Here is a 25,238-nt window from a genome sequence, read left to right on the forward strand (position 1 = left end):
CCAAATAGTAGGTTAGAGTTCCCTGTATTACAGGGCTCACATAATACTCTGCATTGCTGTGTGTGTGTGTGTGTGTGTGTGTGTGTGTGTGTGTGATGGGGCTTGAACTCGGCCTGGGCACTGTCCCTGAGCTCTTCAGCTTAAGGCTACTGCCCTACCCTTGAGCCAAGCCCCACTTCCCATTTTCTAGAGGTTAATTGGAGATAGTCTTAGGTCCTTTTGTGCCCAGGCTGGCTTTGAACCTTGATCCTCAGATCTCAGCCTCCTGAGTAGCTAGGATCACGCATTAACTTTAATAAGAATTTAACATTAGTTATGTAGTTATTTGCTGGATGTCCATCTTCATAATTGACTGTTAAGTTTACTTAGGGAAGATCTGTCTTTATTTCTCATATATTCCCGGTTCCCAGTTCATGCATGGGATATATAAACTGCATCAGATGCTCAATTTTAGAGAATAACTGAATATACAACACATTATATACAGGAAGGGTAAAGAAATGAAAATTGTTGCTAAATTTAGAGGTACAAGAATCTAAAGAGGTACAAACGAGAAGAAAAATACCACCTGTAAACACTGAGAATACAAAACATAGGTGAATGACTTCAAAAAGGACATACTTTCCCTGAAAAACAGATATCAAATATCAATGCCACAGAAATTCTCCTGAGACTTTCATGGAGGATTAGCATGAAAGGAGGTGTAACTACCTCCCCCCACCAACTACGCAGGATTGCCAAGACAGCGCAGTGGGGAGGGAGATACGTACTGGGCGAATGTCTGCTGAGCTCCAGCTCTGGTCTCTCCAGGCTGCTCTGAAAGTCAGGAGGCAGCAGGGAAGCCATTCCCTCAGGCTGGATCATCTCGTCCTCCGACTCAGCTGAAGCTTCTGTAAAGCACAGATTGGGTCGGGGCAGGGAGGGAGTGAAGGGCTCAGCACATGGGAATATGTAGAGGAATGAGGGATATAAAAGTCATAGACACAGATGTATACCAAAAGAGCACTGTACATAAAGAAGATACTCCCTAGAATTAACCTCTACTTCATGTAAACAGTAGCCTAAATTACTTTTAACTCTTCCTTTTGGCAAGAACTGTTTTCTATTAAGACAGTTAAATTAAATGTCCCTTTCACTGACAAAAGTAAATAGTAACTCATTTGGCTCCATAAAATACCAAAGCAAATGAGTAGCAATCTCACCCTGACTTAATCCTGAAAGTTCCTAGTTAGACCTATCTACTTGATTATAGGGATAAAATGGAAGAAACTTGTTAGAAATGACAACTGGGCTTACCTTCGAGTTCTGCAGCCTCTCGAGCTTCACGTTCTAGACGCTGCCTAAGTAGCTCCTGCTGCTTTTCCAGATACTGTTTTATGAAACTGTTCTTGCTCATTTCCTCCCCAATCTGCGGAGAGGAAATGAAAAAAGAAAATCTAGTAATACAAACCAGAAAAATGAAAGAAAATTCCACAGAGCAAGGAACCCTGCATTTAGCTCAAACCCAAGAAGAATAAACCCTTGGAGGACCCTTTTCTAAGTTACTCCTATAAAAACCAGAAAAAATAAACCGAGTGGCAAATAATGGCAAAAAAAAAGATTATATTAAGTTAGCTTTTGCTTTTTTTTAAGTTTTTTTAAATACATTTTTATTGTAATTAATAGAAGGGTTACATGATATTTGCCAGATAAATGGTGCATTAATTCCCATACATTGTTTTTTTAAGTTTTAACAGGGATTTATAATACAACAGGGTTAAAGTAGGAAGAACAAGATATAAAGAGAAACATTTTCTACTCCCATGTAAGAAATGGGAATTAAAGACCCCTACTTTAAAAGAAAAAAAAGTTAAAATATTCAGTTTCTAATCAAAGAAGGATGCTGGTATATAAATAACTTAAAAAGAATTAAGAAGCCTGGCTGATGGGTCACACCTATAATTCTAGCTATTTAAGAGGCTGAGAGCTGAGGACCAAGGTTGGAAGACAGCCTGGGCAGGGAAAGTACATGAGACTTATCTCCAAATCAGCAAATAGCTGGAAAGTGGAGGAGGGCTTTAAGTGGTAGAGTACCAGCTTCAAGCAAAAAAAATCCAAGCAAGAGCATGAGGCCCTCGAGTGCAAGCCCCAGTATTAGCATTCCCCCCCAAAAAAACCCCAAAACTTGGAACTATGTCTTTTTTGGGGGTGTCTAGATGGATATCAAATCCAGAGTCTCATGCATATTAAGCATGTATGCTTAGCAGTGAGCTACATCTCCAATCTAAATTATGCCTTTTTACCTAAAGTTTTAGACAATCTAGAATACTAATAACCTAAAATTTCCTCTTAGCAGCAAAACTGAGAGGGGGAAAAAAAAAGTACTAATTCTTTTTATTCAACAGACACCTATAAATATAAGGTGCATTGTATTAGAGAACAAGTATGTTATAAACATTTTCTTTAATTAGAAAAAAAATTTTTTTCTTTAGGGGCTAGAAGTTTGGCCTAGTGGTAGAGTGCTTGCCTAGCATGCATGAAGACCCAGGTTCGATTCCTTGGTACCACATACAGAGAAAAAAGCCAGAAATGGTGCTGTGGCTCAAGTGGTAGAGCTCTAGCCTTGAGAAAGCTTAAGGACAGTACCTAAGTCCTGAGTTCAAGGCTTAGGACTGGCAAAAAAAAAAAAAAAGAAAAAAAAAAGGAATATAATTGTAATGACTATTTTATACTATTTTATACAGTTACTTTTGGGTTTTTTGTTTTGTCATTTTCTCCCCCCCCTCCCCACCAACTCCCATCCTGGGACCTGAACATAGGGGCCTGGGTACTGTCCCAAGGCTAGCACTCTACTACTCTAGCCATAGCACCACTACTTCCAGCTTTTTCTAAGTAGTTTATAGGAGATAAGAGTCTCACAGACTTTTCTGCCCGGGTGGCTTGGAATCATGATTCTGATATCCTCCTGAGCAGCTAGGATTACAGGCTTGAACCATGGATGCCCAGCCTGCTTCTTCCTTAGGTTCTAGGTAATGACTAGATTAGGATACCTGTCACTTAATGATGTGGTAACAAGGGAGTAGGAAAGCTTTCTTGTTTTCCACAGTACCCTGGGACTTCAGCTGCACAAAACTGTGCTAACAGAGACTGGGATTTTTCCTTTATGTGTTTCACATTATAATGAAGGTATTTTTAAAGGCAGAAAGGAACCTTACCATACGAAGTCTAAAATTTTTTCTTTCCTTCTTTCTTTCTTTTTTTGTGCCAGTCCTGGGGCTTGAACTCAGGGCCTAAGCCCTGTCCTTGGGCTTTCTCAAGGCTAGAGCTCTACCACTTTGAGCCACAGCACCACCACTTCTAGCTTTTTCTATGTATGTGGTACCAAGGAATCAAGTCCAGGTCTTCGTGCATGCTAGGCAAACACTCTACCATTAGGCTAAACTCCCAGCCCAAGAATTTTTATTGTTAATTGTAGAATAATTTCTTCAAAAGAAATCCTATCCTGAAATTCAGTATATAAAGCACATAAAAGCAGACCTAATCTGGCTTAAGCATGGAGTATGAATTGTTCCGTCTTCTGAAGAAAGTACCTTTACTAGGAAACTTTTTAAAGCAGTGTCACAAAAGCTCAGTAAAGCAGTTATAAAGCTATGAATTTTGGGCTAGGCCAGGTGGTTCATACCAGTAAGCCTAGCTTAAGAAGCTGAGACCTGATCATTACAGTGTGAAGCCAGAACATAATGACAAATTCAGGAGATAGTCTCCAATTAACCGGCAAAAAGCTAGAAACTGCTAAGTTTCTTGTCCTAAGAATTATTAGTAATTGTTAAGAGTAATTCCATATGGGTAAGCAATCAATTCCAGAAATAGTAGGCCATTTATAAAGGACTGAGTATCTTTGAAAATCTATGCCAATAAAAGAGGTTTCCTTTTCTTTTTCCCTCCAGCACTGAGGCTTGAACTCAGGGCCTGGGTACTATCTCTTAATTATTTCACTCAAGCTCATGCTCTACCATTTAAGCCTCAGTTCCATTTCTGGTGGTTAACTGTAGATAAGTCTCATGAACTTTTCTGCTCAAGGTGGGTTTGAACCTGTTACTTTCAGATTTCAGCTTCCTGAGTAGTTAAGAATTACAGGTGTGAGCCAGCTACACATGACCAAAGGGTATTTTTCTACACTAACCTATTCATATCCTACTCATATCGATATTCAAAGGTATCAACCACTTTTCCCAAACCAATGGCAAGTAAAAGACATTAGATCCCTGTACTATACTTAATCAGAGCCACACCTTTTGTTATACTTAGTTTCAACATTCAGAAATTCACTAACAGTCTGGGTGCCAGTGGGTTCAGGGCTATAATACTAGCTACTCAGAATGCTGAGCTCTAAGAATCAAAGTTCTGAGCATGAAAGTTCAGGAGACTCTTATCTCCAGTTAAACACCAAAAAACTGGAAGTGGAGCTGTGGCTCAAGTGGTAGCACAGGATAGTGCCAGACAGGCTGAGTTCAAGCCCCAGGCCCAACACACACAAACGTTTGTGTAAAACTGCACTTGATTAGACTATCCTAGCATGAGAAAATTACTCATCAAAGGCACTTTGAAAAATGTGGGCAAGGAATTAAACATCAAATATATTAACACCAAGTCATTCCGTGTATTTGTATCCCTAAACAGCCCACTTCTTTCTTACCTGGGAATTTGGCTGGAATGCAGCATGGGGTGTCGAATGTTTCTGTAAATTTTCTAGCATTAGAGCCTGGTATACAAAAGGGCAAAAGTCAGGAACCAGGAGAAAAAGAAGAAACCAAATCTCCACTTCTCCCCACCTCTTCAATTAAATTGGATGACTTAAATACACACTTAACCATTTTACAGAGTCCCCAAATCCCTTAACTAATACTGTTCTCATTCATCTTCACAAGACCCTTAAAGGTAACCATGGTTACTGCTCCTAAATGTACAAATGTAAAACACAGGCACACAGAGAACCAGTGACCTGTCTTATTTCACAAAGTCCAAGACAGTGACAGAATCTGTACGACAACCTCTATTCTCTTTTGCAATTTTGACCGGAACCCTCTTTAAATCTGTCCAGGAGGCCCAATCACTTCAAAAGACTCAAACAAGCCTCAAATATATGAAACTACCACCGTGCTGCCAGTTTGGGCCTGGCTGAATTCTTGGTTAGTGACCCAGGTCTAGACTCCTCGAATGAAATTCAGGGGTGTCGTTCTTTAGCAGAGGGACAGCTAGGTTTACCAAATTTATAAAAATGTCTTACAAGGCAATGGCCACCGACCCCGTAACCCGTGGACCCGACCTACTCTGCCCACGACCCCACAAAACTGTCAGCGTCTCCACCAGCAACGGTCTGCCAACTCAACTCCAGAACCAGCTGGGCCCGAGCTCAGCTGCCGGCCACAGATCCCGGCCAAGCCCCGAGAAAACCGAGACCTTCGCATCTCCCCTCCATCCGCGCCAAACCTGCACAGCGCAGCCTGTCTGGTGAACTCGGACCGATTCGAGACCGCCGACACCACCCACCAACCCGCCTCCTCTTTCTCATCCACCTCTCCCCCAGGCGGCTTCCCCACAAATCACACACCCCCTCCCCAGGCCCCTTCAACCCAGACTTCGCCTCGTCTCACCTCCTAATCTAACCGCACAGACATTTTAACCCCACCCCGACTCTATTCCTGCCGGTACGGATATCAACTGCGTCCCCACGCCTCGGTCCAACCGTACCCCCAACTCCAGCCTAGCCCAACTAACTCGTCCCCCTCGGGCCAGCAACGCCTGGGGTTGTAGTGGGCTTTAACTCCCTCTGCAGCGCATGCGCCGACACCACCGACACAAACAAGGAGGGGGTGGGGGAAGGAGGAAGGAGCTTAAGACGCTCCGGGAGAGTAGCGCGCACCCTCCCATTTTGGGCTCGCGCCGCTGCCGTTAGGGCGGGAACCGGTGCGATCTCCGTTCCTGCGCGAGCCGCAACCAACTACCGAGCGCGCGGGACCGCAGGCTCGCGCTGGCGGCCTGAGAGAGCTCGCGCCAAGCCCGGACACTGCGCCTGCGCCGCGGCGGAGACTCGTCTCTACCGGGTCCGCTCCCCTCCGACACCCCCGGTCACGCCGCCTCCTCACCCCTTTGAGCCGCTTGACCAGGGCGCTCTTCTGTCCGCTCTTGGCTAGGCCTCGCTGCTCCAGCGCGGCCTTCAGGTCGGTCACCCGCAGCGCCTGGAGAGGCTTCCCGTCCAGAGTCACCTCCTCCAGCTCCGCCATCTTGCGTGAGGTACTCGGGTCCGTCCCGACGGCTTCGGGCATCTTCGGGAACTTCCGTCAACGCCCCGCGAACGTACGGCGCCGACCCCGCCCTCCGCCATAGTCTACCCCTCGATTACCACTCGGAGCGCCCCGCTTCCCCCGAGGCCGTTCGGGCGTCCCCGCCTCCACGTCGGCACCAATCGGCGTCCGCGCGGCCGGTCCGCGCCGCCCCCGCCCTCTCCTGGCTCCCGGGCTCGGCGGGCTTCGTCCCGGCCGAGGCCGACTCGCGAAGGCGTTCGGAAGGGTCGCCTCCGGCCTCGCCCTGCTCGGAGGCGCTCGGCCATCTCCGGAGCGGGCGCGGGGCCGCCTGGGCGATCGGGGCAGGCGATCGGGGCCCCGTCCAGGCCGGAAGTGCGTGGGCAGCCCGCCGGCCCCGGCCCGGGTTTTGAGGAAACATGGACGCAGCGCAGCTGTAGTTGGAACTGGAGGACTTTTGTGGTGATCCCGGGGTGCCCTCTGAGAGGAAAGGGGAGGTAAGAGGGGAGGAAGTGCCTCCCTGGGCCAGGCCTGCTGAAGGCCACCGGCTTCTGGGACCGGAACCGCTGCGGCGGCTCGTCTCCTGAACCTTCGCCATCCCATCTAAGGAATACATTGCGTTCCGGGGGCATGGAAGTAAGAGGCCCTTGGCTTCCAAAATGGGCAGGAGTCAGCGTCGTGTGTTCGCATTCAGAAAAAAAAAAAAAATGAAACCGATCGATGACCCTGAACTTGAGTTCGGTGGAGGCCATATGGAAAAGTTTCCCATTCCCGCGGATGAGAGAGTAAAGTTCCTTCCGGAGGAGCTGCTTTCTGTAGCATCGCTCTGAATATGGCTACCACCGTGAGCCATTCTGGTATCTGAACTGTTGTTTAGCAGCTCCCTTATTGTCCCTACTAATCTTCCAGTTTGAAAAACCAAAAGCACAAACAGTAACGGAGGTCTTAGGCAAACGGTATACGTTCCTCTGTTAGAATCGGAACTGAAAACTCAAGGCAAATTTGGCTGACTTTGCACTTGCATTCGTGATACAAAAGTCAGTAACAGGGCACCAATAGGTATTGAGATAAAGCACACACAGTAGACCCCGCCGAAGCCAACAATGAACAAGCTGGATTATTTTCAAAGCCTCTGAAAATCTGTCTTTATTTTGTTTTATTTTGAACTCGGGGTCTGGACACTGTCCCTGTGCTGTTCTGCTCGAGGCTTAGCACTCTACTACTTTGACCCAGAGCTCCATTTCCAGTTTTCTGGTGGTTGGTTGGAGATGAGAGTCTCAGACTTTACTGCCCAGGCAGACTTCAAATGGATCCTCAGATCTCAGATTCCTGAGTAGCTAGGAATACAGGCACGAGCCACCAGCTCCCTGCTTTATTTGTTACTTTTTTTGTTACTTAATCCTATTCCTTAATGTTTTCTGGTGTATTCCAAAAATATTAAGCAAGTTATATGAAATTACTGACATATTGCAGAGGCTATATATACACAGTTGCAGAGAATTTTTTAAATCTTAGTTATTTTTTTCTCTCAGCAGCTTTGGAGGAATGATCATTTAGGCCCTGACTAGTTGCATGTGCCTGATTTAAAAGACTGCATTTTTTTTTTTTTTTTTTTGCCAGTCCTGTGCCTTGAGCTCAGGGCCTGGGCCCTGTCCTTGGGTTTTCTCAAGGCTAGAACTCTACCATTTGAGCCACAGCACCACTTCTGGCATTTTCCTATGTATGCAGTACAGAGTAATCAAACCCAGGTCTTGGTGCATGCTAGGTAAGCTCTCTACCACTAGGCCAAACTCCCGGACTCATTGACTTTTTAAGTTGCATATAAGACTAGTGGAAGCTGGGCGTGATAGCTCACACCAGTAATACTAGCTACTCAGGAAGCTGAGATCTGAGAATCAAGGTTCAAAGCCAGCCCAGGCACAAAAGAACCTGAGACTCTTATCTCCAATTAACCTCTAGAAAACGGGAAGTGGGGCTTTGCTCAAGGGTAGAATGGTAGCCTTGAGCTGAAGAGCTCAGCGCCCAGGCCAAGTTCAAAGCCCCATGACACCTGCCCCCCCCCCCCACAAAAGACTACTGGAAGCTGGGTGCTGATGACTCAGGCTAACTACTCAGGAGACTGATCTCGAGATTGAGGTTCAAAGCCAGCCCAGGCAAAGTCTGAGACTTATCTCCAATTAACTACCAGAAAGCCAGAAGTGACCCTGTGGCTCCAGTGCTAGAGTGCTATCCTTGAGCTGAAGAGCTTTGGGACAGTGCTTAGACCCAGAGTTCAAGCCCCATGACCAACAAGAGAAATAGGAGCCGGGAGTTTGGCCTAGTGCTAGAGTGCTTGCCTAGCATGCACCAAGACCCGGATTCGATTCCTAGGTACCACAAACATAGAAGAAAAAGCCAGAAGTGGTGCTGAGGCTCAAGTGGTAGAGCTCTAGCCTTGAGAAAGTCCAAGGACAGTGCTCAGGCCCTGAGCTCAAGCCCAGGACTGGCAAAAAGAAAAAATTGCAGGAAGTGGTGCTGTGGCTCAAGTGATAAGAGTACTATCCTTGAACAAAAGCTCAGAGACCCCTGAGTTCAAGCCCAGGACTAGGAAAAAAAAGGGGGGGGTGTAACTGATTGAAGTGATAAAGTATCTTTCTAGTAAGCTCAGGTAGACTCAAATCCCAATACTACCAAAAATAGTAAGTCAGGTGCTGGTGGTCAAAGCCAGCCCAAGTAGAAAAATTCCCAGGACTCCACATCCAAGATAATCAGTGAAGCAAAACGGTGTGAGAGAAGTGGTAGAGCACCAGCCCTAAGCCAAAAAAAAAAATTTTGAACTGGAGGTATGGCTCAAGTGATAGAATCCTAGTCATGAGTGGTAATCAAGCTAAAAGAATATGAGACCTTGAGCTGAAACCCTAGTACAACCAACAATAATAGTAATAGGATCCTGTTGTTTTCTTATGAACTGAATCAAACTATTTTCTCTATAGATGCAAACTTAGTGCTATAAGATTCACTGTTGCTAGGAAAACAGGTTTTGGTCACTGTTTGGAAAATATTTAACAATACTTTCATGTTTCAGGATGCCACTGGAATCATCTTCCTCTTCGCTGCCACAATCCTTGCCTTCTGCATTACCCTCAGTACCCGACAGCATTACCAACTCCTCCCCACCTCCAATGTCTTATATCACGTCCCAGGAGATGAAGTGCATTCTTCACTGGTTTGCCACTTGGTCTGGTCCCCAGCGGGAACGTTTTCTCCAGGACATGGTAGCTAAAGCAGTGCCAGGAAAATTACAGCCTCTACTGGACAGCCTGGAGCAGCTTAGTGTATCTGGGACAAACCGACCACCTTGTATCTTTGAGTGTCAATTACGTCTTTGGGATCAGTGGTTTCGAGGTTGGGCTGAGCAGGAGCGCAATGAATTTGTCCGACAACTGGAAGTTAGTGAACCAGACTTTGTGGCAAAGTTTTACCAAGCAGTAGCTGCTACAGCTGGAAAGGACTGATAACTCAGATCAAAAGAAGATACCATAGCTAATGGAGCCAAGGCTATGACTCTTCAGTGAAAACTGTTCAGATGTGTCACTTGAAGATTTGGGGGTAGTATCCAGTGAGCGGACTGAACTTGATAAGCACAGGCATACTTATTTCAATATTAGCAGTGTATCAACTGGACTTGGTAGAAATGGTATTTGTCTAAGCAAATTGAGATATTAGTATCCTACTTTGCTTTCCAAGAGATGTAAAACCTCAAGAATTCAATGGCTTTTGCAGCTATAACCAAAAAGTACCTACTTGCTATTACCAGTCTGTGGTCCATAATGGGTATAAAGTAAAATCCTCCTTCTGAAACAGGAAAGAAGAAAAATATAAGGTATTTTTCTAGTTTAGCTGCATTTAGATGTCTGGGTTTATACTCTTATCAGACACTACCACAATGGAGTTCCTAGTGATGATTTGAAAAACTAGAAATTCAGAGGAGTGGGAGGAGAGTGTGGAGTGTGGCCTAGTGGTAGAATGCTTGCCTAGCATGCACAAAGACCTGGGCTCAATTCCTCGGTACCGCATACATAGAAAAAGCGGTAAATGGTGCTGTGACTCAAGTGGTAGAGCTCCAGCCTTAAGAAAGCCCAAGGACAGTGCTCAGGCCCTAAGCTCAAGCCCAGGACTGGCAAAAAAGAAAATCAGTGGGGATCGGAGGGGACAGCAGAGAGAGAGCAGGAAGAAGCAACATTGCCCAAAAATAAATGTACTCTTTACCTGACTTAGGTAGTTGTAAACCTTCTGTACATCATATTTCCAATAACAAAATGATTTAAAAAGAAAAATTAGGAAAAGGAGATACTTTATCCTCTATGCTGTTTGACTCCCAATAGCAGTGAAAATATTGAATAGCAATGACCTAAAGTGTATGTAATACCTTGGGACTTGGTAGCAGATGTTCCAATTCTGTTCCTGTCCTAAAACAGTGTAAAGTGATACTTTATAAGTTGGGCAGTGTATTTTTTTAATAACAAAATAAAGAATGGATCTTTATAACCATAAGACTGCCTTTTTTTTTTAAATTGCAAAGCTATTATGAAGTTGATAACATGAAAAAGAGGCAATCTGAAGAAAGAACTTTAGTGTACCTAATATATTTTGCATCTAGTTATCTCTTAAGTCATTCTCAAGCTGGGCAGTGGCTCACACCCATAATCCTAGCTACTCAGGAGGTTGAGATCTGAGGATCTCGGTTCAAAGCCAGCCCGGGCACTAAAGTCCTTATCTCCAATTAACCACTAGAAAACAGGAAGTGGTGCTGTGGCTCAATGGGTAGGGTAGTAGCCTTGAGCTGAAGAGCTCAGGAACAGTGCCCAGGCTCAGAGTTCGAGCCCTACGACCAAAAAAAAAATCATTCTCATCTGCCAGTTAGGCACCACTGATGGCTCAAACCTATAATCCTTGCTAATCAGGAGGGGCTGAGATCTGAGGATCACAGTTCTAAGCTTGCCTGGGCAGGAAAGTAACCACCAGAAAATGAAGTGGTGCTATAGCTCAAAGTGATAGAGTGTTAGCCTTGAGTGAAAGCTCAGGGGCAGTTCCTGGGCTGTGAGTTCAAGCCCCATGACCGAGAAATAAAAAGTATGTACGTATGTGTGTATGTATTCTCAACCCTCATGTTCTGGGTAACACTGCATTTTTTTTTTTTATTGTGAAGGTGATGTACAGAGGAGTTACAGTTTCATACATAAGGTAATGAGTACATTTAGCACAGCAGTGCTTTTATTCCAGTTGGGTTCCTCGTTCCATGTGTGTTTGGTGATGACAAGGGGTAAATGGTCCTACTTGAAGGGCAGCTCGTTTCTGATAGACCACAATTCCCAGTATCCCCACCAAAATTACCAATGATAGACAGAGTCCCATGGCCAGAAATAGGTGATTCATAGGCAGGTTACGATCCAAGGAAATCAGCAACCTAGAAATAGAGAAAGTACTATTTAGCCTGGATCAATGCAGGCTTAGGAGGTGAAAGGCTTTACATTTTCATGAGTTATTCATGAAATCAAGCATTAGATTTAACAGGAAATCAGGGAATATAGAACTGGAAAGTAGGAATAAGTCCAAGATTAAGTCCTATCTGGTGCTGGTGGCTCATGCCTGTAATCCTAGTTCCTCCCGTGGTTGAGAACTAGAGGATTGTGGTTTGAACCCAGTTTAGGTACAGAAGTCTGAGATTCCATCTCCAAAATAACCAACAAAAAGCAGGTCTGGAGGTAAGAGCTCAAGTTATAGAGTGCCAACGAAGTGAACAAGCAAATCAGGACTGTGAGTTCAAATCCTTGTTTGACTTCCCCACAAAAGACTGGGATCCATTAATACCAGGAATGGGGAAATCCATTTGTATGTGTGGAGAAAGTGTGATAGTAGAGGGATCTTTGTTTCCCTGCATAGGACAATCAATACGAACGTGTGCTTAGCAGATGCAGTTTTAAACATTTTGATTCCAGGTATTAAAGAAATACTTGGAATATTCTTTTACTTGCTGTGTTGTGTGGTAAAGCTGGCGTCTCCATGATATACTTCAAGAGGCTTCTTCTGGAGAGTCAGGGTCAGGGTGTTGTACAGCACAGCAATAGAAGGGCCTTGACAGCCAGGGGACTTCCACATATGCACAGTGAAGATCAAACCCCTGGTGACTGATGGGTTGTGGAAATAGCACCTAAGTAGACATTGGATGTCTTAAGGATAATACTTCTTTAATGAAACTGGTATAGGCGTTAAGAGTGGAGTGAACAGCAAGTCGGCAGAGGGCTTATGAAATCACGGACTTCAGCTTCATGCCTAGGGTACTCTGAAGGCTGAGATTGAGGATCATGGTTCAAAGCCAGCATGGAAGTCAGTGAGAATCTTATCTCCAATTAACCAACAGAAAATGAAACTGACACTGAGGCTCAAAGTGGAAACCCTCTAGCCTTGAGTAGAAAAGCTCAGGGACAGTGCCTAGGCCCACAGTTCAAGCCCCATGACTGACCAAAAAAAAAAAAAAAAAATCAGCTTGACCTATCTCTTTACCTGCCAGTGCCACTTCTGTTCACTAGAGCCTGGAGTACTGTTTCAGCTAGCTCTTCTCGCTGCTCCTTCCCCAGTGAGTGGCCTGGAGGCCCAGCCAATCCTAAAGACAGCTGGAATAGCAGGTCTTGGGTTGCAAGACTCACAGATGAAGTAACTTCACTGATGTTTTCATCATTCTGACACAGCCGACCTTGTGGACAGTAGAGAAGACCATAGTACCCAGGCATCTGCAATCAAACATGTTGCAGGGTATAGCCACAGCCTCTGTTACCTGCTCAGACCTTTCTTCTAAGGAAAATGCATACTTCAGAGTATTTGAGGTATTAAAGAAGAACAGTACAATGGGTTACACTGGGGCTAAGGCTGTAGTTCAGTGATAGAATGGTTGCCTAGCAGGTGCAATGTCTTGGTTTGATGCCTTGTACTGAAGAAAAAAAAAAGGTCTTTTCCAATTTCTTGTATGTGTGTGTGTGTGCCAATAGTTGGGCTAGAATTCAGGGCCTGGGTGCTCTCCCCTGAAAAAAAACAAAAAACAACCACATCTCTACTTTTCTGGCTTTCTGGTAGATAATTAGAGATAAGAGTCTCATGGACTTCGCTGCTTGGGCTTGCTTTGAACTATATGCTGAGATCTCAGTCTCCTGAATAGCTAGGATTGGAGGCATGAATCACTGGCACCCAGTGTACTTTCCAACTTTTTCTTCTTTTTTTTTTTCTTTTTGTCAGTCATGGTGTTTGAACTCAAGGTTCGGGCATTGTCCTTGGACATTTTCACTCAAGGCTAGCGCTCTGCCACTTGAGCCACAGCACCACATCCAGCATTTTCTGTATGTGTGGTACCAAGGACTGGAACCCAGGGCTTCATGCATGCAAAGCAAGCACTCTCCCACTAGGCTATGCTCCAAGCCCCCACCTTCTTTTTACTAGTATATCCCAACTGTTCATCTTGAACCCCACCTGAATAGCCTTTCCTGGAAGGCATGGGACCCAAGACGAGCCCTCCACTTGCACCTTGTACTCTCCTTTCTGTGCACATTGATGTAAGTAGCATCGGCCAGTGAGCTCTGCTTCCTTGAGATGTGGGACTTGAGAGGGATGGCTGGTTTCGTCCCCAGGGAACAGTTGTGAAGTGAGGTTGGCAAGGAAGCAACGACTCTGGGGATGGTAGATCTCCCCATGTGGATTCCCAGCCCCAGCCGCAGGACCATTTTCTTTCTTCCAGCATTCACTCTGCAGTGCAGGGTAGAAGGCAGAATGGTGTTATCTTGATGCTTTAGAAGTGATTTCCCAGCCCAGCCCTGGAGCTCATACCCGTAATCCTAGCTACTCAAGAGAATGAAAACTAGAGGATCACAGTCCAACAGCCCTGTTGGAGGTATGGCTCACACCACAGGCAAAGCAGGTAAGCAAGCAGGCCATGTAAGAGCACACTGTTTTATTCCCTGTTCCCTAGTCTACTCACCCTATTGACTAGGGGTTTGTACATGTAGCAGCCTTCCAGCATGGGGTCTGAGGAACAGATTCCCTTGTCCAAATGCAGGTAGTGGCAGCCAAGCCCGCTAGATAGAAGGGATGGAAGAGTGACACTAAGATAACTCACAGCTGTACAGCCCCCCAGTTACTCCAGGCACACACGCACACACACACACCTGCCAGTACAGAAGAAATCTGAGGAGTCAGTCCCACATGTAGTCACCAGGCCAAATTCTAGGCCAGATCCTGCTTGGGAGAGAAGAAAAGGAAGATCCCTCAACAAATGAAGGCCAAGATATTATCCCTCAACATCTAGCTACTTTTATAGCTTGAACTCCACCTTAGTACCAGATAATCCTTTCTAACCCATACCATTCACGACCTATCTTGGATCACGCATGCTGCTCTTGAGATTGCCCTGGTTTCTCACCATGGCCCCACAACAGCTTCTCTGCAGCACTGTAGTTGACCTGATACCAGCCTGAATCTTGGAAGGCAGAAAGTGTGATTAGGTCAAGTTGAGTACGTTGAGCACTATCAAAAGTAGCAGCCATAATAGAGCCCTGAAAGAGCCTGGCCTCCCAGTGTGAAGACAAAGAACCCTGCGGGAAAGAGCAAAGAGCTGCTTATTTGCCAACACCTTCTTGCTTCTGTCACCCCAATGTGTTAGCATTCTCACCTCTTCTTCCAAGGGAACGCCCAGAGAAACTCCTGTTACTCCCAAGTGTTTGGCCAGGCTGTGGCCAACAGCTGGGGTGATAAGAATCAGCTGTCCCCACTGATCTCGTCTTGTCACTTGTTGCCTTGTAGAACAATTCTCTTTAATTGACAACAGAAAGGGAGGAAGGGATTTTTTTTTTTTTTGCCAGTCCTGGGCTTGAACTCAGGGCCTGAGCTTTCCTCAAGGGTAGCACTCTACCACTTGAGCCACAGCACCACTTCTGGCTTTTCTACATATGTGGTACTGAGGAATCAAACCCGGGTCTTTGTGCATGCTAGGCAAGCATCTACCACTAGGCCAAACTCCCGACCAGGAAGGCAATTGTTAAGGAGAGGAAAATGTAGAAAGTGGAATTGGAACAAATGAGGGGAGGAAGTAGTAAATTTCTTCCATTTAACATGGTGGGAAATCCTTCCCCTCCATCCTCGCTTTTACCGCTGATTCCTGAAGGGCAGTCCCGCCATTTCTTGAATAGCTGTCCAGAGAAACCCAGAGCATGGAACAATTCATGTAGTGTGACCTAAGGACAGATGAGTGCCACGTGAGGGGGTGGGGCTGGATGTGATAAGACTCTGCAGTCCTTTTGCCCAATCATCTAGAGCTTGGTCCATCTTCATTTCTTCTACTTCATGGGAAGCTGAATGCCCCTCCCCCACCCACCCAGGACCACCACCTGTCTGCTTCTCCCAATTCATTATGCAGCAGTCACCATGACGATGTCACTGTGGCTGAGGCTGGGGCTGGTGAGATGTTGGGCACAGTAGACAATAGTACCAGCCAGGGGCCTGTCTTCTGAATCCAGTTGACAGCAGGCAGCATAGGCTATAACAGAAGGCTGCAGATGGGCAAGGAACAGGTGAGGTAGAAAGAGGTAACCTAAATAGAAGGGATATTCCTGAAAACAGAGGGCCCAGGTACAATGCAGAACTCTATGGGGGTGGAAACAAGTGATGGCTTGGCAGCTCCCACCCAGCCCCTTTCAGTTTGTTGGTTTTTCTTTGTGCTGGAACTGGAACTTGGACTCCGGGCTGCAAACTCTTGCTTAACTTTTTCTTTTTCTTTTTCTTTTTTTTTTTTTTGTGGGTAATGGGGCTTGGATTTGGCCTGGGTGTTGTCCCTGAGCGCTTCAGCTCAAGGCTACCTCCCTACCCTTGAGCCAAGCCCCACTTCCCATTTTCTAGAGATGAGTCTCAGGTCCTTTTGTGCCCCAGCTGGCTTTGAACCTTGATCCTCAGATCTCAGCCTCCTGAGGGCATAGGATTACAGGTGTGAGCTACGGCACCGGCTTGCTTAACTTTTTCTGCTCAAGATTGGTGCTCTTCCATTTGGGCCACACCTCCACCTCTGACTTTTTGCTAGTTAACTGAAGCATCTCTTGGATTTATTTGCCCAGGCTGACTTCAAATTCTTGATTTTCATATCTCAGCATCCTGAGCAGTACCTGTTTTTTGGACAGTCCTGGGGCTTGGACTCAGTGCCTGGGCACTGTCCTTGCTTTTTTTTTTTTTTTTTGGCCAGCCTTGGGCTTGGGCTCAGGGCCTGAGCACTGTCCTTGGACTTTCTCAAGGCTAGAGCTCTACCACTTGAGCCTCAGCACCACTTCCAGCTTTTTTCTATGTATGTGGTACCGAGGAATCGAACCCGGGTCTTCGTGCATGCTAGGCAAGCCCTCTACCACTAGGCCAAACTCCTGGCCCCTGTCCTTGATGTTTCTAAAGGCTGGTCTAATACTCAGCCACTTGAGCCACAGCACCACTTCTGACTTTTTCTATGTGTGCAGTACCAAGGGATTGAATCCAGAATTTCACGCATACTAGGCAAGCACTTTACTACTAGGCCACATTCCCCCACCCCTTTTTTTTTTAATGCCACTACTGGGTTTAAACTTAGGACTTTGGCTTTGTGCTCAGGGCTGCTATGGAATGAGCCACACCTCTAATTCTACCTTCATTCAGTTTAGACTTATCCACATGCCCTAAGCTACCCCCCAAGAAGGACAATTTAACAAAATCTGTCTTCTCCTCAATAATCTCAAATCTCCTCCCAATATTTGAGATTAAGGGATCCGAATGCCAGATCATAACTATAACATTAGCAACTCAAGGGGAGGTTCAACACTAGCCAGGACAGACAAATCTGAGAAACTCTTGTATTTGTCTGACCAGCCAACAAAAAGCCAAAAGTAGAAGAGCATCAACCTTGAACAGAAAAATCTTAGCAAACTGGCACTGGTGGCTCAGGTCTCTAATCCTAGCTACTCAGGAGGCTTAGACCTGAGGTTGGAGGAGGATCGAAGTCAGCTCAAGCAAGAAAGTCCATGAGAATCTTATCTCCAATGAACCACCAGAAAACTGGAAGTAGTAGAACTCTAGTCAGCCCGGGCACTAAAGTCTATGAGTCTCTTATCTCCAATGAACCACCGGTAAACTGGAAGTGGCGTGTGGCTCAAGGGGTAGGATGGTAGCCTTAAGCTGAAGAGCTCAGGGACAGCGCCCAAGCCCAGAGTTCAAGCTCCATGACTGACAAAAAAAACAAAACAAGGGGCCGGGAGTTTGGCCTAGTGGTTAAAGTGCTTGCCTAGCATGCATGAAGACCCGGGTTCAATTCCTCAGTACCACATATAGAAAAAAGCCGGAAGTGGTGCTGAGGCTCAAGTGGTAGAGCTCTAGCCTTGAGAAAGTCCAAGGACAGTGCTCAGGCTCAAGCCCAGGACTGGCAAAAAACAAAAAACAAAACAAAACTCACAGTGCCCCATCCTGACTGACAAAAAAAGAGAGTGAAGAAAGAAAATAGAAATCTAAGCAACAGCTAAGGCCCTTAGTTCAATCCTAGTAGTAGACCAATTGGGCATACACACACACACACACACACCATTAAGAGTACAGAGAAAGCAGATATGGTTGCAACCTCACCTCTTGATGGCATTTGGAAGTGTGACCAACCCACGTATACAGGAGAAAATCAGCGTTTGGGACCCCAGGCCCGTCTGGCTCGATTAATTGCGGGGGACCTTGCTCTGGCCACAAGGCATAGCCTCGGAGATGGGTATCAGGTATCTGGCAGGGAGTGGAATGTAGCAGCTAGCTTAGTGGATGGATAGGGACGGTGGAAAACTGGGTGTAACGAGGAGAAAAGAGTGAGCACTTGTGTTCTGTCTTAATGACATCCAGGCAGCTAATTAGAGAGCAGAGTCTGCCTTCAGTTATCCATGCTTCTGCTGTAATATATTTTGGAGAGTACGGATAGAGAAAGACTGAGGAAGCTGGGTACTGGTGGCTCAAGTCTGTAATCCTAGCTACACAGGAAGCTTGGCTCTGAAGATTGAGGTTCCAAGACAGTCTGGGCAGGAAAGTCTGTGAAACTCTTGTTTCTAATTAAAGAGCAGAAAACCAGAACTGGAGCTGTGGCTCAAGTAGTAGAGAGCCAGCCTTGAACGACAAGCTAAGGGATAGCGACTCAGCCTTGAGTTAAAGCCCCAGTTCTAGCGCAAAACAAAACACAAACACAAACCCCAAGACTAACTTGGCTGGTGGGTTACTAGGCCTGTCAGTGCAGTACCTGTGACTCTGCTCCCTGGCCTGAGTCTATTTAAATCTGAGCCAGCTTAGGCTCTAGGATGCCATTACCACCTGTCTCCATGTTCTGGTTTTGTGTCCAATCTCCTGGCTGTTTTCCTCATCACCGTGGTGTCATAATCCAGCCCTCCATTGGAGTTGAATTGACTTATTGAACTGTGTCTGTTGTTTCTGTCATCTCTGGCCTGTTTCCTGACTGTATTGAGTGTGTTTTCTGAGACATGAGTTTGCCATGCAGTCACTGGCCTTTTAATAAAGACTCTCGAACTGGCAAAAACAAACAACAACAACAAAAAACCCCAAAACACAAAGAACAAAAAAAACACAAGGGAATGGGGACAAAAACATAAGAAGGGGTATCAATGTGTGAGAAACAAAGTACCTACTATCTGGCTAATGTAACTGTAGCTCCTCAATACATTATCTCGATAATAAAAAATAAAATGAGGAAAAATACCTCTCAAGACTAAAAAATCCATATTACTTGGGAGGTACATAGAGTAATTCTTTTTTTGGGGGGGGAGGGAGCATAGGGCTTGAATTCTGGGCCTGGGCTCTGTCTCTGAGCTCTTCAGCTCAAGGCTACCACCCTACCCCTTGAGCCACCCTACCCCTCGAGTAGTTAATTGGTGATAAGAGTCTCAGGTTCTTTTGTGCTCAGATCTTAGTCTCCTGAGTAGTTGGGATTACAGACATGAGCCACTGTGCCCGGCTACATAGAGTAATTCTAATGCTGAAAATTCTCTACCACTTGAGTCACAGCCCTACTCCCAGAATTTTCTGTTTATGTGGTCTTAAGGAATCAAATCCAGGACTTCATACATGCTAGGCTAGCACTCTACTACTCAGCCACATTTCCAGTCCTGAAAATTCTTACACTAAAGGTGTGGGGGAGCTCTAACTAGGTAGACATCTTCATATTCTAAGACTGGAAAGCTGTTCTCACCTTTGCCCCGAGGCAAGTCTCTCCTTTGTATCCTGGATTCAAGAGACTGCACCTGCCAGCAATGAGTATCTGTGAACAATTCAGCTCAACCATTTCCTGTTATCCCAAAGTATCCATTCTCAAGGACACAAACTCACCTGTGGTAATTTGGAGTCTCTGGATCTCCCCAGACAGCGTGGCAGTACTGTGCGGGGTCTCGACTCAAAAGCAAGGGTCCTTGCACTGGAAGAACTTCACAAAATAACAGGACACTTTTGAGACAAAGATGATCAAGATGCACTGTACTTATAAATGGACTTGTTGGATTGAATTCCCTTTATAAAACTACTTAAAGATAATTTTTAAAAAAAATAAAGATTTTTTTTTTTTTTTTGCCAGTCCCGGGGCTTGAATTCAGGGCCTGAGCATTGTTCTTGGGCTTTCTCAAGGTCCAGTGCTCTGCAACTTGAGCCACAGCACCACTCCTGGCTTTTTCTATGTATGTGGTACTAAGGAATCGAACCTGGGTTTTGATGCATGCTAAGCAAGCACTCTTTTTTTGTGTGTGTGGGTCATGGGGCTTGAAGCCTGGCCTGGGTGCTGTCCCTGCGCTCTTCAGCTCAAGGTTACTGCCCTACCTATGAGCCAAGAACCACTTCTGTTTTCTAGAGATTGATTGGAGATAAGAGTCTCAGGTCCTTTGGTGCCCAGGCTTTGAACTGAGATCCTCAGATCTCAGCCTCTTGAGTAGCTAGGATCTCAGATTTGAGCCACCGTGCTCAGCTTAGGCAAGCACTCTACCACCAGGCCAAACTCCCCAAGACAGGATTTTAAAAGGAAAATAAATTTGGCTGGGAGTCTGGCCTAGTGGTAGAGTGCTTGCCTAGCATGCATGAAAACCCAGATTTGATTCCTTGGTACCACATACATAGCAAAAAGCCGGCTGTGGCTAAAGTGGTAGAGTTCTAGCCTTAAGAAACCCAAGGACAGTGCTCAGGCTCTGAGTTCTGTCCCCATGACTGGCAAAAAAAAAAAAAGAAGAAGAAGATAATTTCAATACCTGTACATTCAGCTCCTTTCTTTTGCTGGTCCTGAGAATTGAACTCAAGGCCTAGGCACCGTCCCTGAGCTTTTATGCTCCAGGCTAGCACTCTAGCTCTGGAGCCATAGCTCCACTTTGATTTTTTTTATTTTTGCCAGTCCTGGGCTTAAACTCAGGGCCTGAGCCCAGTCCTTGGGCTTTCTCAAGGCTAGCGCTCTACCACTTGAGCCCACTGCACCTTTTCTGGCTTTTTTCTATGTATGTGGTACCGAGGAATTGAACCCGGGTCTTCATGCATGCTAGGCAAGCACTTTAACCACTAGGCCAAACTCCCGGCCCATTGGCCCTCCATTTTAATTTTTCACTAACTAATTGGAAATAGGAGTCTCACAGGCTTTCCTGCCCCTGCTGACTTCAAACTGTGATCCTCAGCTCTCAGCCTCCTCAGTAGCTTGGATCACAGGCTTGAACTATGGGTGCCCAGCCTATATTCCCTTTTGTGCTGCTCTTTTCCCTCAGACCCCTGCCTCCCTCAGCCCTCCTGATGCCTCCTGTCCCCTCACTCACCTGCTAGGATGCCCTGGATTCGCTGAGTGGCTTCTCTCACTGCAGCCAGGGCTCGGGCCTCCCCTCTTTTCATCCCATCCTTCTCAGGAGCCCAAACTCCATCTGATATGTGGTCTCTCATACAGTAGATCTGGATTCTGAGGGGTTGGGGATCATGGGATCTAGGGACAGAGAGGGAAGAGGATCGGAGATCTGTGGGCAGTAGGGAGGGAGGGGGCCTGAGAAGGCTCACAGACTTCTGAGTCTCATCATGTACACATCTGCTCAGGGCTACCCTGAGAAAGAGCAGCAGCAGCATCTTCTGCAAGTATCTCCACAGCCTGCCCTGGACCCTCTTCAATCCTCCTTTTCCCTGGTTCACTTTCTTCAGTCTTTCCTCCTTCCTCTCTGTTCACATCCCAACCACCACTCTTGCTTGTTTTCTCAAGATTTGAAGGTTGGTGACTAAATCTACAGTTCCTGCCAGGAGATGGTATATAAAGCACGCTGGCCACAGCCATCCTCTTCTGTGGGGGAGGGAAGAGAAGCTACAGGTAGAGCCCTGGGGAGGAGCAGGTGGTCCTGGGGCCTCAGCCTCTCCCAGGATCCTGCTTCTTCCATAAGACCCTCTCTTAATCCTCTTCTAGCCTACATGCGAATTCTCTTACCTTTTGGAATACCTTGGCAACTCCACAGAATTTTCAAACAATAACAACAGAAAATTAGGTGCCAGTGGCTCACACCTGTAATCTTAGCTATCTAGGAGGCTGAGCTAGGAGGATCAGAATTGAGGTTCAAAGCCAGTCTGGGCATTATCTCCATTTCACCACCAAAAAGCCATAAGTGGGGCTGTAGCTTAAGTGGTAGAATGATAGCCTTGAGCAAAAAAAAGTTCAGGGATAGCTTCCGGGTCCTGAGTTCAAGCCCTAAGACTGGCACCAAACAAAAAGGTGGCTAGCTAGGGCTGGTAGCATATGTCTATAATGTCAGCATTAGGGGAGATGCTAAGGCAGGAGGATGGTGAATTTAAAGCTAAAAAGAAATTGGTGTCAATATGGGGGGGAGAGAGAGGAGGTGTTGTTGTTTTGTTATTTTGATACCAGTACTAGGACTTGAACTTAGGTCCTGAGGGCTACCCTTTTTCCAATTCCAGCTTTTTACTGGTTCATTGGTGATTAGACGTCTCACAGACTTTCAGCCTCAGGTGGCTTCGAACCACAATCCTCACATTGAGATCTGAGCGGGTTGAGTAGCTAGGGTTACAGATGGGAGCTAGCAGAACCCTGGCAAGGGGTGTTTTGATTCATGCATGATGCCTAACTGCCTCCTTAGAGGTGAGGAGACAGGCTTCTGCACTTTACTGGCCCTAGGTCAGAACGGTCTGTCCTCAAACTACATGCCAAGGTTTCAGGCGTCTCCTCTTCTGTGTGTGCTGCCAGAAGATAAATAACCAGTACTTGTTACTTACTAACAAGTCCTCTCTGAGGCCTTGGGTCTGGAAGGCTTCACAGAGCCCACTTACAGGATTGTAAGGGAAAGAAAATAAACACTACAATATGGACAATCCTAGCTGTTCAAAGATGTTCTTAGGAACTGGTAGAGTGCTTTTTGTTTTTTTAGCTCACACTGTGCTTTCACGTCCTGTTTCCCCAGCTTGGACCACCCCCCCCTTCTTCCCTCCCTGGGGATCCTTTCTTAACGTCTCCTGTCCAAATTCCACATCTACCAGAGGTGGGGACCATCTCAAAGGAGGTTCCCATGTGCAACCCCCCCCCCCCAGCTCCTGACAACACTCCTCTTAACTCGTAAGTGTTGGCTTAGAGTCCTGCCTCCTTGAAGTACACCTGCTTCCTGTGGGTCTTTCCCACAGCCTATTGGGCCTGGTCTTCAAGGAGTGGGTAAGGCATAATCCTAACCTCATTATTGAACTTGTTTGGGAGGGGGGTAGATACAGCTAGGATTTCCTCATATAACTCTGAACAACCTCTAAATCACACTCTTCCTGTCTTGGCCTCTTGAGTATTGGGATTATAGAAGTGTGGCATTTATTTCTTCAATGAAAGAGGACATGTCTTAAGGGAACACAGCTACTTAGTGACAAGGACTGGAGATTTTAAAATGCTGATGAATTCTCAGGGAGGCTAAGTTCCATACTTTCATGCGTCAGAACGGTGTGAAACTACTGGTAAGAGGGATGCATCCAAACTCTGGTGCCAAAGCTACTTTTCTACCTCCTGTTCATGTCATTTGGACCAACTGCCTTAGTTTTCCTGTGTGTAAAATGGGGATGATTGTTGCAAAGAACACGTGAAAGTTTGACAAGCACAAAGAATAGTATCTAGCTCTAAGTCAAGGAAAGAACACACATAAGCTGGGAGTGTAACTCAGTCATAGAGTATTTGCCTACCAAAAGCAAGATCCTCCTTTCAATCTCTAACCTAGAAAGAAAGGAAGGAAGAGAAGAAAGGAAGGAAAGAAGGAAGGAAAAAGCTAGGTGTGGTGGCACATGTCTGCAATCTCAGCACCAGGGAGATTGAAGCAGTTTGATGTCAAGGTAGGGTGCCCGTGGCTCATGCCTCTAATCCTGACTGCTCAGGAGGCTGAGACCTGAAGATCGTAGTTTATACGCAGCTCTGGCAGAGTCCGTGAGACTCTTTTTTTTTTTTTTAATAGGTCGTGGAGCTTGAACTCTGGGCCTTGGGCACTGTCCCTGAGCTTTTCAGCTCAAGGCTCACCCTCTACCACTTGAACCACAATGCCTCTTCCAGTTTTCTGGTGGTTAATTGGAGTCTCACAGTGTTTGGACTTTTGTGCTGGGGCTGGCTTTGAACCACAATTCTCAAATCTCAGCTTCCTGAGTAGCTGGGTGCAGTGGCCCACGCCTGTAATCTGAGGCTGAGATCTGCGGACCAAGGTTCAAAGCCAGCCCAGGCACTAAAGTCTGTGAGATTCTTATATCCAATTAACCACTAGAAAACCAGAAGTGGCACCGTGGCTCATGGGGTAGGGTGGTAGCCTTGACCTGAAGAGCTCAGGGACTGCGCCCAGGCCGACTTCAAGCCCCATGACCACCCGTCCCCCCACGCAAAAAAAAAAAGCAAAACGCACACACACGCACACACACACACACACACACACACACACACACACAAAGCATACACTTCATTTTTAGAGAAGAATTTCTGTTTAGGTGACCCGTTCTCTAGGACAGATGTCATGTTCTCTGATGAAGCTCTTTTCCCTGAGAAAAATGGTGAGGATGATTGTGTGGCAGTTGGTTGTTTGTGGGCCAAGTCTGCAGCCACTCCTAGAGCTTTGCTGCTCCCTTGTGGCCAGGCAAAGAGAGGGTGTGGCTGCCTGCGAAGGGGCTGTTCCCACCTACGACCGGGTGGCACTTGAGCTGCACTAGGCGGAAGTAGCACACTGACTCCATTTTCCTTCCACAAGGCTGTACGTAAGCTCTGTGAAGCCTCTCGTCTGTTACAACGCACCCCCTAGGAGGTGGAAGTCAGTTGTTGAAACATTTTTGGCTTACTCTCAGTCTTCCAGCCCGTGTACAATAAACCCAAAAGAAACACCTTGTAGAACTGGCACTGGTGGCTCACGCCTATAATCCTAGCTGCTTGGAAGGCTGAGGTTTGAAGACAGTCCAGATAGGAAAATCCAGTGAGATTCTCCTCCCCTCCCCCAGTCCTGGGGTTTGAACACAGGGCCTGGGTACTGTCCTTGAGCTTTCTCAAGGCTAGTGCTTTACCCACTTGAGCCACAGCACCACTTTTAGCTTTTTTTGTGTGTTTAGGTGGCACTGAGGAATCAAACCCAGGTCTTCATGCATGCTAGGCAAGCACTCTACCACTAGGCCACAGTCCTGGCCTCCAGTGAGGTTCTTATCTCCATTTATCTACCCCAAAACTGTAAGTGAAGCTGTGATTCCATGTGGTAGAGCTCTAGTCTTGAGTGAAAAAACACAGGGACAGTACACAGGCTCTGAGTTTAAGCTCCAAGACAAAAAAGAAAGAATGAAAAAGAAGGGGCCTGGAGTTTGGCCTAGTGGTAGAGTGCTTGCCCTGCATGCATGAAGCCCTGGGTTTGATTCCTTGGTTGTCACATACCCAGAAAAAGCCAGAAGTTG

General features: G+C 46.2%; 3 protein-coding genes across 10 annotated transcripts in view; 1 reads left to right on the forward strand and 2 right to left on the reverse strand.

Annotated features, from left to right (window-relative positions):
- Positions 1-6,320, reverse strand: part of Acin1 (apoptotic chromatin condensation inducer 1) — a 50,163-nt gene extending 43,843 nt beyond the window's left edge. For 4 of the 7 annotated variants that reach the window (XM_090345241.1, XM_090345239.1, XM_090345240.1 and 1 more), the window contains exons 1-4: positions 6,126-6,320; positions 4,676-4,741; positions 1,297-1,408; positions 771-890 (exon numbers count right to left, since the gene is read on the reverse strand). In XM_090345241.1, coding sequence (XP_090201367.1) covers positions 771-890; positions 1,297-1,408; positions 4,676-4,741; positions 6,126-6,305 — 478 coding nt within the window. In that variant the 5' untranslated portion in view covers positions 6,306-6,320. Of the gene's footprint in view, positions 1-770; positions 891-1,296; positions 1,409-4,675; positions 4,742-5,633; positions 5,815-6,125 lie in introns of those variants that run through there. The other 3 variants (XM_090345244.1, XM_090345243.1, XM_090345242.1) reach the window with 3 other exon arrangements.
- On the forward strand, positions 6,308-10,814 carry C14H14orf119 (chromosome 14 C14orf119 homolog). Of its 2 annotated transcripts, none has more exons than XM_090345248.1 (2): positions 6,308-6,778; positions 9,346-10,814. In XM_090345248.1, exon 2 carries the CDS (start codon positions 9,347-9,349, stop codon positions 9,773-9,775), a length of 429 nt encoding a protein of 142 aa, XP_090201374.1. In that variant the 5' UTR covers positions 6,308-6,778; position 9,346; the 3' UTR covers positions 9,776-10,814. The 2 variants fall into 2 exon arrangements, with proteins under 2 accessions (XP_090201374.1, XP_090201373.1); XM_090345247.1 differs by lacking the exon at positions 6,308-6,778 and adding an exon at positions 6,937-7,138.
- A 720-nt stretch (positions 10,815-11,534) lies between these two features.
- On the reverse strand, positions 11,535-21,425 carry Cirop (ciliated left-right organizer metallopeptidase). Its single transcript, XM_090344175.1, has 14 exons — positions 21,128-21,425; positions 19,677-19,770; positions 19,540-19,591; positions 17,931-18,074; positions 15,728-15,853; positions 15,448-15,538; positions 14,977-15,116; positions 14,728-14,899; positions 14,474-14,543; positions 14,287-14,383; positions 13,782-14,054; positions 12,825-13,051; positions 12,292-12,471; positions 11,535-11,727 (listed from the first exon to the last, which is right to left on the reverse strand). The coding sequence occupies exons 1-14, from the start codon at positions 21,423-21,425 to the stop codon at positions 11,535-11,537; spliced, it is 2,157 nt and encodes a 718-aa protein (XP_090200301.1).
- Between the last annotated feature and the right edge of the window lie 3,813 nt (positions 21,426-25,238).

The sequence above is a fragment of the Megascapheus bottae genome, chromosome 14 (assembly GCF_031878675.1).
Source record: "Megascapheus bottae isolate mThoBot1 chromosome 14, mThoBot2.hap1, whole genome shotgun sequence".
In the NCBI taxonomy this organism is placed as follows: Eukaryota; Metazoa; Chordata; class Mammalia; order Rodentia; family Geomyidae; genus Megascapheus; species Megascapheus bottae.